The sequence below is a fragment of the Rhodotorula paludigena genome (assembly GCF_050403205.1).
Source record: "Rhodotorula paludigena JCM10292 DNA, Rt_paludigena_JCM10292v1_ctg44, whole genome shotgun sequence".
Taxonomy (NCBI): Eukaryota; Fungi; Basidiomycota; class Microbotryomycetes; order Sporidiobolales; family Sporidiobolaceae; genus Rhodotorula; species Rhodotorula paludigena.
The window spans coordinates 78,063-92,688 of record NW_027481414.1 but is presented as its reverse complement, the minus strand read 5'-3'; the positions used below and the strand labels follow the sequence as shown (position 1 = coordinate 92,688).

Genomic DNA, 14,626 nt, shown 5'->3' with positions numbered 1-14,626 from the left:
GGGCAGCCTCTCGAGCGCGCAGCGGGTCACGCACGTGCACAGACACAGACGCGAGTTGCCCAGGTTGTGTGTTTCTCTAGATGCGCAAAGAGTGGGAAGAGCAGAGGACGTCAAGGAGAGCGAGGGGAAGGGGGGACACCAGGAGGCAAGGGTTGACCGGGAAAGAGAGGCGAGCGGGCTAGACGCAGCCCGCACTGCGGAAAAAGACACAGAAAGAGGGGCGAGATGGACACGGTGCGGCGAAAGTGGAAAGGAGAGGGAGCAAGGGGAGGATCCGCTTAGACGGTCGAGGTAAGCGACTCCATCTTGGTGCCCGCCGTGCCGAACTGCGGCGCGCCGCCCTCGTACAGGTCCGAGTCGTTCTTCGCAAAGTGGTGGACCTGCGGCGGAAAGCACAGGTCAGCGACTCGGCCATCTCGCAATGTTCCCTCGCGTCGTCGAAAGAAACGCACCTCCTCACGCTCACGGCCGCGCAAGAACATGGGGTTCGTGCCGGCGTAGTACACATCAGTCCACATCTCGCGGTCCTGCGCGGGCTCGGGGCTGGCCTGCATGTCGCGGACCAATCAGGTCAGTATGGCCAAGTCTGAGGCGAAACGAGGCACAGAGACGCGCCTTGGCCTCCTCGACCGCCTTCTCGACGACGGCGCGCGCCTCCTTGTCAATCTTCTTGAGCTCGGCCTCCTCGACGACGCCCCACTCGAGGAGGAGGTTCTTGAGCCCCGTGATCGGGTCGTTGCTCGAGCGCATGTGCTGGATCTCCTCGCGCGTGCGGTACGTCGTGCCCGGGTCCGACATCGAGTGCCCGCCGTAGCGGTACGTCACCATCTCGAGCAGGAGCGGGCCCTTGCCCGAAGTCGTCCACTCCTTGGCGTACTTGACCGCCTGCATGACGCTGAGCACGTCCATCGCGTTGACCTGTGCAGCGCAGTCCGGTGTCAGTCCGAAGTGTTCCTCGCTCGAGGTATGCAATGCCGAACCTGGACACCGGGGATGAGGTCGCCGCGCTGGAAGTACTTGGTGTTGGACGACGAGCGAGCCGCCGACGTGCCCATGCCGTAGAGGTTGTTCTCGCACACGAACACGCACGGAAGGTTCCAAACTGTTCATCGCAGCGGGTCAGTCGAGGCGCGACCGAATGCGCAGAAATCGGGTGAGCGGGAACGGGGAGCGCACGCTTGGCCATGTTGTACGCCTCGAAGACCTGACCCTGGTTCGACGCGCCGTCACCGTACATCGCAAAGGTCGCGTGCTCGTTGTCCTGGCCGAGGTACTGCTGCGCAAACGCAATGCCGGCGCCGAGCGGGACCTGGGCACCGACAATACCGTTGCCACCGAAGAAGCTGCAAGGAGAGGGAGGTTAGCTCTGCAGCACGCATTCAAGTAGCAAATACACGTACGTAGGGGTGAAGATGTGCATCGAGCCACCCTTGCCCTTCGACATGCCGGCCTCGCGACCTGGAGGGGGAAAGAGGTCAGCGCGGAGTTCAGCAGTCAACTTCGTCTTCTTGAAGGGCGCATCAGGCACGACAGAGCCTTCTCCGTCCCCGGGCGAGCAAGAGAAGCGAGCGCACCGAGGAGCTCGGCAATGACACCCTTGATCGTGCCGCCACGGAGGGCCGCGAAGGGGTGGCAGCGGTACGCCGTGATGATCTTGTCGTCCTTCTTGATCGCGTGGTGCATACCAACCGAAACAGCCTCCTGAGAGCGCAGGAAAAGCATCGGGTCAGCGGAAGGCCGTGGGCAGACCGCGTCGTGGGGACGAGGACAAGATGAGGTGTCGCTCGACGTACCTGACCGATAGCGAGGTGGCAGAAGCCGCGGATCATTTTCTGTGTCCTTAGGAGTCAGCAAAGCCGCGCAGACGGCGCAGGGGCTTACGTACGGCCTTGTAGAGCTGCGAAAGAGCAGGGTGGTCAACGGGCTAGTTCTCGCTTCCTGCGCCTCCGGCGCGTACGGCGTGTACATACCTGGTCACATGCCATCTCCATGCGCCGCATCTGCACTGCATCCCGGTAGATCTCGACGAGTTCGGCCTTGGAGACCTCCTGCTCGAGGGCGGGAGGGTCGCAGCGGTACGCGTCAAAGTGCTCCTTCTGGTGGGCGATGACGATGGTGTCGCCGTTGTCCTTGACAAGCTTGGTACCGACTGCGCTGGTCTGGACGCTCCGGGCGTGCGCGGGGAGGCGCAAGGAAGCGGGGGCAGCAGCCCTGGGGGCGGCGACGAGGGGCGCGGCAGCGACGCGGCGCGCCTGGAGGGCAGCGCGGGCAGCGGCGGGAATGCGAGAGCGGAGCATGGCTGTGCGGACTTGGGACGCTCTGCGCTCGGGCGAGACGGTGCAGCGACGGACGAGGCGAGCGCAGAGCGAGCCGTCGGCGTCGCGTTGGGCGCGCTTGGGGCCGCTTCCCTCTGCAACCATCGACGCACCGGGCCAGCCTGATCGGAGCAGATCTTGCATGCACACGCTACACAGACGTCGACTTCGACGCCTCGCGATCCCAGCTGCTGTTGTCGTTGAATGGTGCCATCGCCTTACCATCTCGTCTCCTCTCCGACCCTACTTCGCGCTTGCTTCGTGCGATGCTGAATGCGACGCTGGATGCCTGTCAGAAGCACTCGATATCTGCTAACATACCATCGAGGGTGCCTGAGCGCGTCGGCAGCTGCCGTGCCCGCGGACTCTCCGTTGCTCTCCTGTCTTGAACGTACTCGAAGCCCGCCACCAGCAAACTGCACGGCTTGTCCTCCTACTCTGCTGTGCTCTTCCCTGTTCGAAACGGCGCAAATGAGCGCCTCCCAGCACGCTGCTCCTGCGGCAGATCTCTCGCTCAAGGCGTTCATGGACAGCGTCGACAATCTCGGCGAGGCCTTCTTGCATACTGTTGCAGGGCAGGGAGATCCGCCCGCATCCGCGAAGACCATCAAGGATCACTTCTCTGCCTGGAAATGGCCCTGGTATCTGCGCCTTGTCGGCGCCCCAACGCCGCGCCACGTTACGTTTCCTGGGCCGGATCCTGACGGCGGCGCGGGCTGGAACTTGCTCTGCGAGGCGGACAAGCGGACGGTCCTGTCTGTGCTGCAGTATGCTCGGCAGTTCCTTGCGCAGCACCACAAGCTGGTGAGCCGTGTGCGATCTACACGGCAATCTCAGCTCGTAGCTCATGCTCCAATGTGCAGCCTACGTTTCAACAAGGGTCCATCATGCGAGTGCTCGCGGTGTGTCTCTCCTCGATCTGACCTTGGTGCAGCCATTGCTGACTGCTTGCCTTTCTCGGTCACGGTAGGACCCGGTGTGTTGACTTAGCCTTGCCTCACGGGCTCACACGGGAACGGTAGGGCTGATCGTCGTGCCAGAGCCTGCACGAGCTTTTCAAAGCCGTTTTTGATGACCGGTATGTCTCCAGAAACAGGGTTGAGCGACTCCTTGGCTGATCTCGTGATGCTCATGGCAGTGCGCCACAATCCCGCTCTCCGCAGTGAGAGGTGCCGGGTGCCGTCTCACGCTAAAGTTTGCAGACCTGCGGTACGCCAAAGACATGGCAGCTCAGAAGAAGCGTCGCGATGAGGCAGACAAGGTCGGCCGGTCTTACAACCCGCGCAAGACCATCCCGCTGCCGCAGCCTATGCCGTCGGTGCAGCAATGGTATGTCGAGCATCGGGAGAAGTACAACAACGCACGTCCAGACAAGTAACCTATCTTGACGGCGTCAATAAAGGGTCTTGCTTGCGTGCCGCAGAGCTGGAGGGAACGCCTCGCGTCGGTTGCGCCGGGTGAAGACAGTCATCAAAAAGGTGGCGTACACGTGGACCTCGAAAGGGTGCGTTTGGTGTACACTCCTTCCTTGTAGTGAACATTTACTTACCGCAATACGTACAGCGTCGGTCTGCTAGTGTGCGTTTTGCTCTCGTCTTCGTCCGTCCCTTAGCAGTCTAACGGCCCCGACTTGCAGTATGACCTGGAGGATCCGGACATCGACCCGTCGCGCTCCTCGGCACACTCTCTCGCGCATGGGCATCCCGCCCTCACGGCCCGCCAGCGCGCGCACTACCGCATGACACATGCTGGGCTGGTCGGCAGGAGGGTTTGAGCAGGACATGGCCGCTTTTGCAGGGCTGTCTCCTTATTCTTGCATGCGCAGTGGACGAGAGTGGTGGACCTGCAGCGGAGCCGTAGGTCAGCAACTCGGCCATCTCGCCACGTTCCCTCACGTCGAAAGAAACGCACCTCCTCACGCTTGCGTCCGGGCAAGAACATGGGGTTTGTGCCGGCGTAGTACACATCAGTCCACATCTCGCGGTCCTGCGCAGGCTCGGGGCTGGCCTGCATTTCGCGGACCATTCAGGTCAGCGGGCAAAGTTCTGAGGCGAACGAGGCACAGAGACGCACCTTGGCCTCCTCGACCGCCTTCTCGACGACGGCGCGCGCCTCCTTCTCAAGCTTCTCGCGCTCGACCTCCCGACGACGCCTCGCTTGAGGAGGAGGCTCGTGAGCCTGAGCCTACGAAATCGCGCTCACTCGCGCAGGACCTTCTCAATCCGCTTTGCTTCGAGACTCTCGCATCTCTTGCTCTGCACCAGAGGCTGTGCTGTTGATCGGCTGTGCAAGGGATCTGAAACGTCTTTCGCTCGGCTTTACGCCCGCTGCACTGCCACGAAGGGGTACACCGCACGGATAAGCCGGGAGAGGAGAGCTTGTTGCCCGCGCGGTCTCGTGCGATTGCGGCTGCACGCCCTTTCTCTTTCTTGCGCTTTCCTGCTGAGTGCTGTTGGGTCCTGCCGATTGCTGCCATGTCGCACCCTCCCTCATGGCACGAAGGTGATCAGCCTGAGCACGAGGACAGTCGGCCTCGCACGCCTCGGGCTCGCCGCCCTGCACAGCAGACTGAGCCGGTACGTCGTAAATTCGTTCCTTAAGCCATGTGTTGCCAGCGGCAGGCAGTGCAGCGGCAAATTGTGCTCTGACACCTCCCTCTTTCCTACTTGCAGGGAGGAGACAGCAATAGGCGGACCAAGCATGGCAACTATCGCAGCCGACACGACGCGCCGAAAAATCGTCACCGCAGTGCCAGTCCCTCTCCAGAAGCCAAGCGTGCGACCCAGATCATGGAAGCGGGCAGCGATGGGGAGTCGGACCGGGACCTCGGCAAGTGTTCTTGCTTGTTCATGCTCACGAATGCGCTGGCTTCTGACCTCTGCATCTCGTTGCTTTGGTAGAAGAGCTGATGGAGCAAGTCCGTGCAAGACGCCGTATGCCACTCCCGGCAGCCCTCCTCCCCGAAAGAATGAGGTACGCCCTTGCATGCCCATCTTCCTTGTTGGTGATAAGCACCTCACACACTCGTTCACGGTCTTCAGCTGTGCAAACCCTCAGCAACGGATCCTGTGACCACAGAGCCAGACCATGCACAGCACGAAGTACGTAGCGCAACTGAAGGTGCAGCGTCACTTTGCGGCATTGCCTACGGCCTGACATCTCCTCACGTGTCACAGGACCATAATCTACTTGCGCTCGGTCACAATGCGAGGCGCATGAGGCTGACGGGTCGCCAACAAGCAGTGTACAACATGACCCACGTTGGAAGGGTGGTGTAGTGCGCGGATGCACTGATGGTGGATTTTTGTTGCTAGCCTCACACTTTACGAACATACATAGCTTGAGCAATGTAGCTCAATCTGTGCTCACTTAGCGAGACGAGGCATCGAATTGCATCGAAGTAAACGCGGAAGCAAGGCCCATATTGGACAATGTCAATCGCACTGCTTTGGTCTCTGTTAGGCTTTCATTCCCATTCAAGGTACTTTGTCAAGACCTCGTCGAGGCTCGAGAAACTCAGCAAGCGGCAAGAGACATGCCTCTCACTGTCAGCGAGTCGGCCATCTTCCTCTCTCCTGCGCTTCTCACGCTGTCCTCGCTGCGTTGGCCCCTTCAAGCATCGAAGCGGTCTCTAAGTCTCTATACAAGTCGGCGAAAGCTCGTTCAAGCGTTCAAGCGCCGTCAAGCCCCGGTATGCTCTCCGCGCTCCGTCCCCACATCGCAACTGATGAGGCCGTTCTCACGCGACTGATCTCTCGTGAGCCCGCAGACTCCCGGTCCGGGACCATCTGGATTGCTTGGTGCCCGCGCCATGGTCCGCTCGCGAGCCGGGCAGCCGCGGCACAGTCCCTACCACGTTGTGCGTCTCGTCCTGGGGTGGTGGGGGGTCAGATCGTGTCGCTCACACAAGGTCCGACAGGCAGTCGCGCTCTTCCCCGGATTTGAGCTGCTCGATGTCGCGGGTCCGCTCGAAGTGCTCAACATGCTAAGCCGCGAGACGCCGATCGAGGTCTCGCTCCTCTCGACAACGCTTGACCCGGTGTCGACCAAGACGGCCGACATGCCTGCTTCGATGTGCGAGCAGAGTATGGTCCCGACGCACACGTATGAGGTTCCGCCAAGCGATATCGACGCCCTGCTCGTCCCCGGAGGAACGGGCGCCAGGGTGCGTTGGTGCCTCTGGCCACACTATGGCCGCTCAAGCTTGTTGAAAAAGCCTTCTCTGATCCGTCGGCCTTCAGCTCTCGCCTGATCCGCACTTCAAGGAGCTCCACGCCTTCCTCCGCCAAGCCTTTCCTTCGCTCGACTATCTCCTGACCGTCTGCACCGGGTCCGCGCTCGTTGCGCAGACGGGACTGCTCGACGATCGACGCGCGACGTCAAACAAGAACGCGTGGGAGTGGGTCAAGACGCAGGGCGAGCGCGTCCAGTGGGTCAAGGACGCGCGGTGGGTCGAAGACGGCAACATGTGGACGTCGGCGGGCGTGAGCGCTGGGATCGACATGACGCTGGCGTGGGTCGCTGAACTGTGGGGACTTGACCGGGCACGGGCGGTGGCCAAGCGGATGGAGTATGTCTGGAAGAATGACAGCTCAGCCGACACTTTCGCTTGAGCCCGCCTGTCTCTCGCCCAGGTCGAGCGCTTTGATCATAGTCAATTCACTGCAAGGAAATATGCGATCACCAGCGCCTTATGCAAGAGCACAAACCGGGAGAGACGGTGAGCGAGGGGTCGAAAGCTCAATGCAGGAGATGCGAGTTCAGCAGTACAACAACAGTCTCGATTCGGCGGCACAAAAGAGAAGCTTCAGGCCACCGCTTCTACCTCCATAGCGCCTCCGTTCGCCCATCCAATTGGTGCGTCCCACAAGCCGGCGACACTCGCCCTCACCGCCTTCTCCCATACCTCCTCGACCTTGAACCCGCCCTCGTCCCCCCTCGCCGCCTCCTTTACTAGCGTACCCACTCCCTCGTAGGTTTTCTCCCCTCGCTGTACCGCAACGGACCTCCTCGCGAGAATATCGTACAGCTCCGCGCCGGTCGAGTACAGCTCGAGGTCCGCGAGCGGGTCGAGCAGCGGGTCGTACACCTCTTCGGCTGCGGGAGATGTCGACGGTCCGGCGAGGTTTGCGAGGAACTTGAGCTTGAGCGAGGGGTCGACTTCGGAGGAACCGGCGGGGAATTCGCCGCGCGCCGAGGAGCGCTTGCGGTGCGCGGCGAGGATCGAGGCGGCGTCGGCGGTGGAGGATTCCTGCGGCGCAAGCAAGTCAGCGAGGTCCGTCGGCCTTGTAGAATGGCTGCCCGTTCGGAACCAGCAGCCATGTAAGGGCAGAGGAGCGCGGCGCACAAGCTGCTCAACGATGCGCCGCCTCTCCTCCTCGCGCTCCCTCTCACGCTCCTCTTCCTCGGCGCGGTACCGCTCCCGCTCCTGCTCCCGCCACTCCCGCTCGCCGCGCTCCCTGCGCTCGAGCTCGTCCTTCTCACGCGCGAGGCGCTCCTCGTTGTCCTCGATGCTCTGCCGGTTCTGCAGCTCGTACGCCCGGATCTTGCTCTCGGTCGCGGCGAGGTCCGACCCGATCGAGTGGATGAGCGAGAACGTGATCGTCTCGTACTCTTCGAGGTAGTCGTTGTAGGCCGCGTCGGACGCGAAGTCTTCGCGTCGCTTATTGAAGCTGTTCAAGGTAGGGGAGAGGCGAGGGAAGCACGAGGTGAAGGCGTTCGTAGACAGGCAAGAGATGAGCCGTCAGCCCTTGCCTCCACCTTGAGCGAGCAACTCGCCTTGTGCATCGGCTCCGCAAGCGGACACAAGGCATGGCCACGCACATCTTTGCGGTCCGTTTCCGCACCGCCACCTCCTTCTGCACCTCGAGATTCTGGAAGATCTGCGGCTGGAACTGGTTCTTGCGGATCGTCTGGCCGCACACGGGGCACGGCTCGGGTCCGAGCGAGAAGAGGCGGTCGAGGCAGGATTCGCACCTGCGAGCGCGAGCGCGAGATGTCAGTGTCCGCTCCAACATGCTGCAACTCGACCAGCCAGCGAGCTGCCCAGATTGGCGGGAAAGCAACGGAGACTCACCTGCAGAGAGACGGAGCCAGAGACGAAGAGAACGGAGGGTAGTCAGCATCGGCAGCTCTCGAAGCCGGCTCGGCAAAGCGATCTCACATCTTATGGTAACACTTGGATACCATGAGGCGGAGTTTCGGGTTGAGGTACCGGTCATTCTTACACACCGGGCAGACATCGTCGGGGCTCGAGTACTCGACCATGCGGCGGTCGCCGTCGGCGGCGAGAATGGGAGCGTCGGGAGGTGGTGGTGGCGGCTTCGGTGCGGTCCCGGGCGTCGAGCGAGAGGACGCAGCCGGGGTGCGCGACGGGGTCGACGAGCCACCGCGCTTCGAGCCGAGGAAGAAGCGGGGCTTGGCGCTCATGTTGTCTTTGGTTGAATTCGACGGCGATACAGGTGGCCTAGCTTGCAAGGCTGCGCTCGTGTGGTTGCGAGGCGGTGCGAGTCGACGGGAACCGGTGACCAGTCACGTCGTTGTCCTGACCTACGAGGAAGTGAAGCAGTCAGCGAGCTGAAACAACGGCTCTCGAGCGTGTACGTGCGCTCTCAGCGGCCTCACCAGACAGTGCGGGCGTGAAAGAGCAGCTCGGCGGCCGGCACGAACTGATGAGCCAAGTCGACTGCGAGAGGAGCTGCGCGTGCAAGCTTCGATGGGCGAATCCAGTGAAGCTCCACACGACGTGTCTCGTAGCCTCAGCCCTCCCCGAGCGAGACGTAGCGTGTCGAGCAAGAAGTTGACGCGAGAGGGGGACAGTCGCGAAGTATGCCTCGACTTGCACTCTCGCCGGGCTTTTCGTAAGGTAGCGCTGCGCTCAGCGTTTGTGATAACAGCCTGTCGCTAAAGTCCATGGTTCTCCCGTGCCGCATCGAGCTCTCTCGTAGCGGATGACGGTGGTTCGGGCGCCGAGGTGGAGCCGCTCTCTTTCTCGCGCTTTCCTCGCTCTTGCACGCTTGCTGCTCCGTCAGACTCGTCCGAGCTGCACACGATGGCCGCGCCTCGCAGGATCTGTGTCGTCGGCGGAGGCATCATCGGCTCCTCGACCGCCTTCTTCCTCGCTCGTCTCGCCCAGGCTCGCGCACTTCCCGTCGAGATCACGCTCGTAGAGGGGTCCAGCGTGGCGGCAGGGGCATCCGGAAAGGCTGGAGGGCTGCTCGCACTCGACTGGCACGGGTGCGTCTCTTCTCCTCCCCTCGCCACACCGTCGCCTTGCCGCTAATCCGGCTCGTCTCTGCAGCCCCGCCACAGCCTCCCTCGCCGCCCTCTCGTACCGCACGCATGCGGACCTCGCCGCAGAGTTCGGTGGTGCCCAGAGGTGGGGCTACCGCCAGCTCGACACCCTCTCAATCTCGGCAGACTGCAGCGGTGCGAAAGCCGCGCGCACCAGGAAGCTCAAGGGGTCCGACCTCTTTCCTTGGTTGAATCAGGAGCTCGTCACGGGCTCGGGCGTGCTCGGAACGACCGACTCGACGGCGCAAGTGCACCCGGAGCAATTCACGACGGCACTCGTTGACGAAGCCAAGAAGCTGGGCGTGCAGCTCGTCTACGGCACCGTCGACCGCCTCGAGCAGCAGCAATCGGGCGACGCGCCCTACACCCTGCGCATCACACCGCTCGAGACGACGAACCCGCCACCGCCGCGCGACGCCAACACGCCCGTCCGCGTTTCTGCCTCGCGCGACTGCCCCTCGTCCCTGCCCGCCGACCAGATCGTCATCGCCGCCGGCCCGTGGACGGGCGAGGTGCTCAAGAAGCTCGAGCTCGGGCGCGCGGCCGGACGCGCAAAGGCGATTCGCGGCAGCCGCGCGCACTCGGTCGTCATCCGCCCGCCAAAGGGGAAGGAGTTGCCGGCGCAGGCGCTCTTTACGTCGATCAAGGAGAAGAGGGGACATGCCGAGCCCGAGATCTACAGTGCGCTTCTCTCTCCAGCTGTGCGATCCTGTGCGGCGTTGTGCAACGGCGCATTCGCGCTTGCGCCTCGGACCGTCAGCCTGCTGGTTGTTTGAGTCGCGAATGTCGAGCTGACAGTGCACTTGTCTAATAGACCGCCCCGACGGCACGTCATACGCCTGCGGCCCGAGCGACGGCTCCCCTCTCCCGACGCACGCCTCTCTCGTCACAGTCGACGACAGCGCCATCTCGTCGCTCCTTGCGCAGACGGCGCAGCTCTCGCCTTCGCACCTGTCGCCGGAAGAAGGCGCGACCGTCGAGCGCAGACAGGCGTGCTACCTGCCAGTTGGCAGCGGAGACCCCGTGCTTGGCAGGGTGGACGGCGAGGAGGGCGAGCCGAGCGGGGTCTACATCGCTTCGGGTCATTCGTGCTGGGGAATCTGTAACGGTGCGTGCAGTCCTGCTGCTTGCGTGGATATGTGGGCATCAACATTAGAAGCAATCGCTGACCTTCTCATCTTGTCTCCCCCCCTCGCAGGACCCGGCACAGGCGTTGTCATGGCCGAGCTGCTGCTCGACGGCAAAGCATCGAGCGCCGACATTGACGAGCTGCTGCCTTGAGCTGCGCGGCAGGGGTCTCGTGCGCAGAGGCGCGCGTGCGGGAGAGGAGGCGATGGCTAGATTGCGGGATATATCCGTAGACTCTTCTTCTTCTCCGCTGCACTTTCGCACGTCGGACTCGATGACAGAGCTTGCGCGCACTGTCGAGGGACCAGACAGCTCGTGTCCATCTTGGGAAATGGAGCGCCTGTTCCGCAACTCGTGATTCTCCTCTCTCACCCCCACCGCTCGCTCGTACACAACCAGAGACTAGGTTACAGGCGCCATGCAAGACGACAAAAACACACACAGGATCCACTAGTGCTGGTCCCACTGGATCGTCTTGAGCTGCGAGCGAAACCCAGAGGAGCAAGTCGGGAAAGGGCAAGGTCAGCCTCTTGCGCCTCTTCTCCTTCTGTTCCAAACATCGCCAGGACATCTCGGAACAATCCAGAAACACTCACGTCGATCCCCTCCTGCATCATCTCCCAAAGGGGACTCAAGTCGCGCAACCGCGTGACCGAGCTGACGACCTTGTCGACCACAAAGTCGACCTCCTCCTCGGTCGTAAAGCGCCCGATCCCGAACCGGATCGACGAGTGCGCCATGTCCTCCTCGGCGCCGAGCGCGCGCAGGACGTACGACGGCTCGAGCGACGCAGACGTGCACGCCGAGCCGGACGAGACGGCAATGTCCTTGATCGACATGAGCACTGCACAGGTACGTCCAAGGTCAGCTCTCTCTGCCACAAAAAAAATACAGGAGAGAGGGAAGAAGGACACGCACGCGACTCGCCCTCCACAGCGGCGAAGCTGAGGTTGGTACAGCCCGGGTACCCCTCAACATCGCCGTTGCGGACGACGTGCTCGCACGCCTGCGTGATGCCCTTGTACAGCCGCTCCGACAGGCGGCGGATGTGCGCGTGGTCAGACTGCATTTCGACGCGGAGACATGGAAAACAGAGTCAGCGAGGAGACGAGAGGAGCGAAAGCGTGCGTGGACGCCTGGAGGGAGGGCTCAGAACCCCTGCACAAGGCTCGTCGCGCTGCCAAACACTCGCGCGAGTGCTGCAGCGCTCGCTCTGGCCATTGTGGCGCTGTCCGCGCGACGACGGACGAAGAGGAGCGCCCGTTCTCGGAGGCGATGAAGCCCCCAAGAGGAACAAGCCTCTCTTCGCCGTCGCCGCGTAAAAGGAGGTTCGGACGAGTCTCGTCCCTGCCCTCCTCTCGACGCCAGCCGGATCCTCCAAACAGAGAAAGGAAGGGAGAGACCCACCGCCATCTCGCGCTTTGCGAGCCTGCACGCCTCTCCGAACCCGACGACGAGCGGCGCGGGGACGGTGCCCGAGCGCAGTCCGCGCTCCTGCCCGCCGCCCGAGATGATGGGCTCGAGGCGGACGCGCGGGCGGCGGCGGACGTAGAGCGCGCCGATGCCCTTGGGCCCGTAGATCTTGTGCGCCGAGATCGAGAGGACGTCAATCTTGCTGTCGTTGACGTTGACGGGAACTGTGGGGGGCGGTGCGTGTGTCAGTGTGGTACGAGAATGGGAGTGAGGCGAGCGGAGGCGAGAGCGCACTCTTGCCGACGGCCTGGGCGGCGTCCGTGTGGAAGTAGACGCCCTTGTGCTTCTTGACAATCTCGCCAATCTCCTTGATCGGCGCAATCGTGCCCACCTCGTTGTTGACCATCATGATCTGCGCACACATACGGCGTGTCGCAGCCAGTCAGCGCGCTCCGCCGCGGATTGCAGGTCTGAGGGAGACGTCGAGCGAAGCGCAACGCACCGAGACGAGGCAGGTGTCGGGGCGGATGGCGGCCTCGAGCTCCTTGAGGTCGATCTGGCCGCGCACGTCGACGGGGAGGTACGTGACGTCGAAGCCCTCGTCCTGGAGGACGCGGCACGAGTCGAGCACGCACTTGTGCTCCGTCTGCGTCGTAATGCTGCACGCGCGCGCATACGCACGGTCAGCACTGTGGGAGAAGGAGCGGAACGGAGGGAGAGGCAAGAGACGGACATGTGCTTCTTCTTGCCCTTCCAGAAGCGCGCGATGCCCTTGACGGCGAGGTTGTTCGACTCGGTCGCGCCCGACGTAAAGATGATGTCCTTGGGGTCGGCACCGATCAGACTGGCGACGTGCTGCACGGCGGCGAGTCTGAAGCGTGAGTTTGGCGGACGCGAGTGAGCGACGAGATGTACAGCCGACGCACCTCGCGAGCCTCCTCGACCGCCTTCTCAGCCTCCCAGCCGTACCTGCGGGCCCAGGCGAGTCAGTGAGAACGTTCGGGGATACAATGCGAGGAGGAGTGAGTGCGCACCCGTGAGTCTTTGACCCGGCGTTGCCGTAGCGCTGGGTGAGGTAGGGCAGCATCGAGTCGAGCACACGCGGGTCCATCGGGGTCGTCGCCTGCGCATCGAGGTAGATGGGCCGTCCGATCGTCTCCTTGCTGGAGTTTCACGAGGGCCGAGCGTGAGCAGGAGGCAACGGACGGTCGAGCGAAAGATGAAAGAGACGGGCGGGACTCACGTCGTGTCGGTGACCTTTGACTCTCCCGCCGAGAGCTCGAAACCGAGCATGCCCTCGGAGGGCTTTACGGTGGCGGTCTGCTCGTCCTCGACCTCGATGGGGATGTTGGAGGTCGAGAGCGGGATGCTCGACACGGTCGCGAGCGAGCGGTGCTGCGCGGCGGCGGCGGCGAGGCGGGCGGGGCGCGGGGCGGTGGTGCGGGCGACGCGGGCGAGGCCCTGGACGGTGCGGTGCATCGTGCGTGCGGTCCTTGCGGGCAGAGTTCGGGGTTGTCGAGTGGCGTCTGCAGCGCGAGGGTCGCGGAGAGGGAGGGAGCGAGGGCAGAGGGATCGCGTCAGTGGCGGGTTGCCGGTGGGTAGATCGCTGCAAGTCGAGTCAGTGCAGCTTGCGCACTGTCGAGCAGCACGGCTGTGTCGCTGTGGGGGTGCCGCGGAGATTGCTAATCGACTCTGGCGATGGCGAGGGAAAGGGCACGACCAGGCGGAGTGCGGTTGGTTCCGGTCCAGGGTAGCTCGAGCTTACAGGAGGGGCTCTGGCGTGGCTGTGCTCGTCCACGCAGCGCGAGACTCTGGCGGCGGAGAGGAAGATGCCGCGAGGAAAGTGCGGCGCATCGGCACCGCCTCGCTCGCCCGCGTCTGCTCCACGCAGCCTCTGTGTGTGTGCCGGCAGCGAGGCGAGCTCGAGCATGCTCTGCCTGCGCCACACCCGCAGCCTCGCCCACCCGTGCGCGAAGAGGTGCCGCCGTGCCGCCTGCGTTCATCAGCGCCCCTCGACTTGGCCATCCGGCCCGCACAGCCACGAGGTTGCACTCGAGCACTTGCACGTGCACCCGCATCAGCTGCTGCACCGCTGCCGCCCGCCGTTCGGGACCGTCTGCCCAGCACTGCCAGCGGGAGGCTCCCGGGACCACCCCGACACCGTACATACCGCGCCGTGTGCGCCCGACAGGCAGCTCACAGGGCACTGTACACGCTCGGACACTGTACAAGGACCCGCGCGCTCGCTGCCAGAGCCACCGCCGACTCGCATGAGCCTGCTGATCTCCGCTTCGCTGCCCCAGCGTTGTCCGCGTCCTGCTCAGCTCAGACGGCGCCGTGACGGCCAGTGCACGAGCTTCTGGACCTGTACAAGCTGCTTTGTACCACTGCCTACCCTCCTGAACGCGCTTCCGCCAAGTCGATCGAACCCGCCGTCATCGCACGCTCCCCCGCTCGCCGCTTCTCTGCTTCTCTCC

General features: G+C 63.3%; 7 protein-coding genes across 7 annotated transcripts; 3 read left to right on the top strand and 4 right to left on the bottom strand.

Annotated features, from left to right (window-relative positions):
• Positions 1–278: 278 nt before the first annotated feature.
• JCM10292_000619 (uncharacterized protein) lies at positions 279–2,297 on the bottom strand (the record flags this gene model as incomplete). Its single annotated transcript, XM_076651021.1, has 10 exons — positions 279–380; positions 453–548; positions 616–918; positions 981–1,102; positions 1,177–1,343; positions 1,401–1,458; positions 1,575–1,701; positions 1,794–1,832; positions 1,886–1,897; positions 1,971–2,297. The coding sequence occupies 10 exons, from the start codon at positions 2,295–2,297 to the stop codon at positions 279–281; spliced, it is 1,353 nt and encodes a 450-aa protein (XP_076503438.1).
• A 489-nt stretch (positions 2,298–2,786) lies between these two features.
• Positions 2,787–3,693, top strand: JCM10292_000618 (uncharacterized protein; the record flags this gene model as incomplete). The annotated part of the gene is made up of 3 exons (XM_076651020.1): positions 2,787–3,119; positions 3,179–3,217; positions 3,454–3,693. 3 exons carry the CDS (start codon positions 2,787–2,789, stop codon positions 3,691–3,693), a joined length of 612 nt encoding a protein of 203 aa, XP_076503437.1.
• Positions 3,694–4,122: 429 nt separating this feature from the next.
• Positions 4,123–5,017, bottom strand: JCM10292_000617 (uncharacterized protein; the record flags this gene model as incomplete). Its single annotated transcript, XM_076651019.1, has 4 exons — positions 4,123–4,158; positions 4,227–4,322; positions 4,389–4,471; positions 5,011–5,017. The coding sequence occupies 4 exons, from the start codon at positions 5,015–5,017 to the stop codon at positions 4,123–4,125; spliced, it is 222 nt and encodes a 73-aa protein (XP_076503436.1).
• Positions 5,018–6,126: 1,109 nt separating this feature from the next.
• Positions 6,127–6,928, top strand: JCM10292_000616 (DJ-1/PfpI family protein; the record flags this gene model as incomplete). Its single annotated transcript, XM_076651018.1, has 3 exons — positions 6,127–6,174; positions 6,235–6,480; positions 6,557–6,928. 3 exons carry the CDS (start codon positions 6,127–6,129, stop codon positions 6,926–6,928), a joined length of 666 nt encoding a protein of 221 aa, XP_076503435.1.
• Positions 6,929–7,122: 194 nt separating this feature from the next.
• TFB3 (TFIIH/NER complex subunit TFB3) lies at positions 7,123–8,744 on the bottom strand (the record flags this gene model as incomplete). Its single annotated transcript, XM_076651017.1, has 4 exons — positions 7,123–7,566; positions 7,663–7,987; positions 8,139–8,291; positions 8,479–8,744. The coding sequence occupies 4 exons, from the start codon at positions 8,742–8,744 to the stop codon at positions 7,123–7,125; spliced, it is 1,188 nt and encodes a 395-aa protein (XP_076503434.1).
• A 622-nt stretch (positions 8,745–9,366) lies between these two features.
• Positions 9,367–10,889, top strand: JCM10292_000614 (NAD(P)/FAD-dependent oxidoreductase; the record flags this gene model as incomplete). Its single annotated transcript, XM_076651016.1, has 4 exons — positions 9,367–9,551; positions 9,616–10,289; positions 10,423–10,716; positions 10,807–10,889. 4 exons carry the CDS (start codon positions 9,367–9,369, stop codon positions 10,887–10,889), a joined length of 1,236 nt encoding a protein of 411 aa, XP_076503433.1.
• A 297-nt stretch (positions 10,890–11,186) lies between these two features.
• On the bottom strand, positions 11,187–13,628 carry NFS1 (cysteine desulfurase; the record flags this gene model as incomplete). The annotated part of the gene is made up of 10 exons (XM_076651015.1): positions 11,187–11,216; positions 11,333–11,580; positions 11,655–11,799; positions 12,144–12,373; positions 12,444–12,561; positions 12,652–12,808; positions 12,883–13,004; positions 13,076–13,118; positions 13,184–13,312; positions 13,393–13,628. 10 exons carry the CDS (start codon positions 13,626–13,628, stop codon positions 11,187–11,189), a joined length of 1,458 nt encoding a protein of 485 aa, XP_076503432.1.
• Between the last annotated feature and the right edge of the window lie 998 nt (positions 13,629–14,626).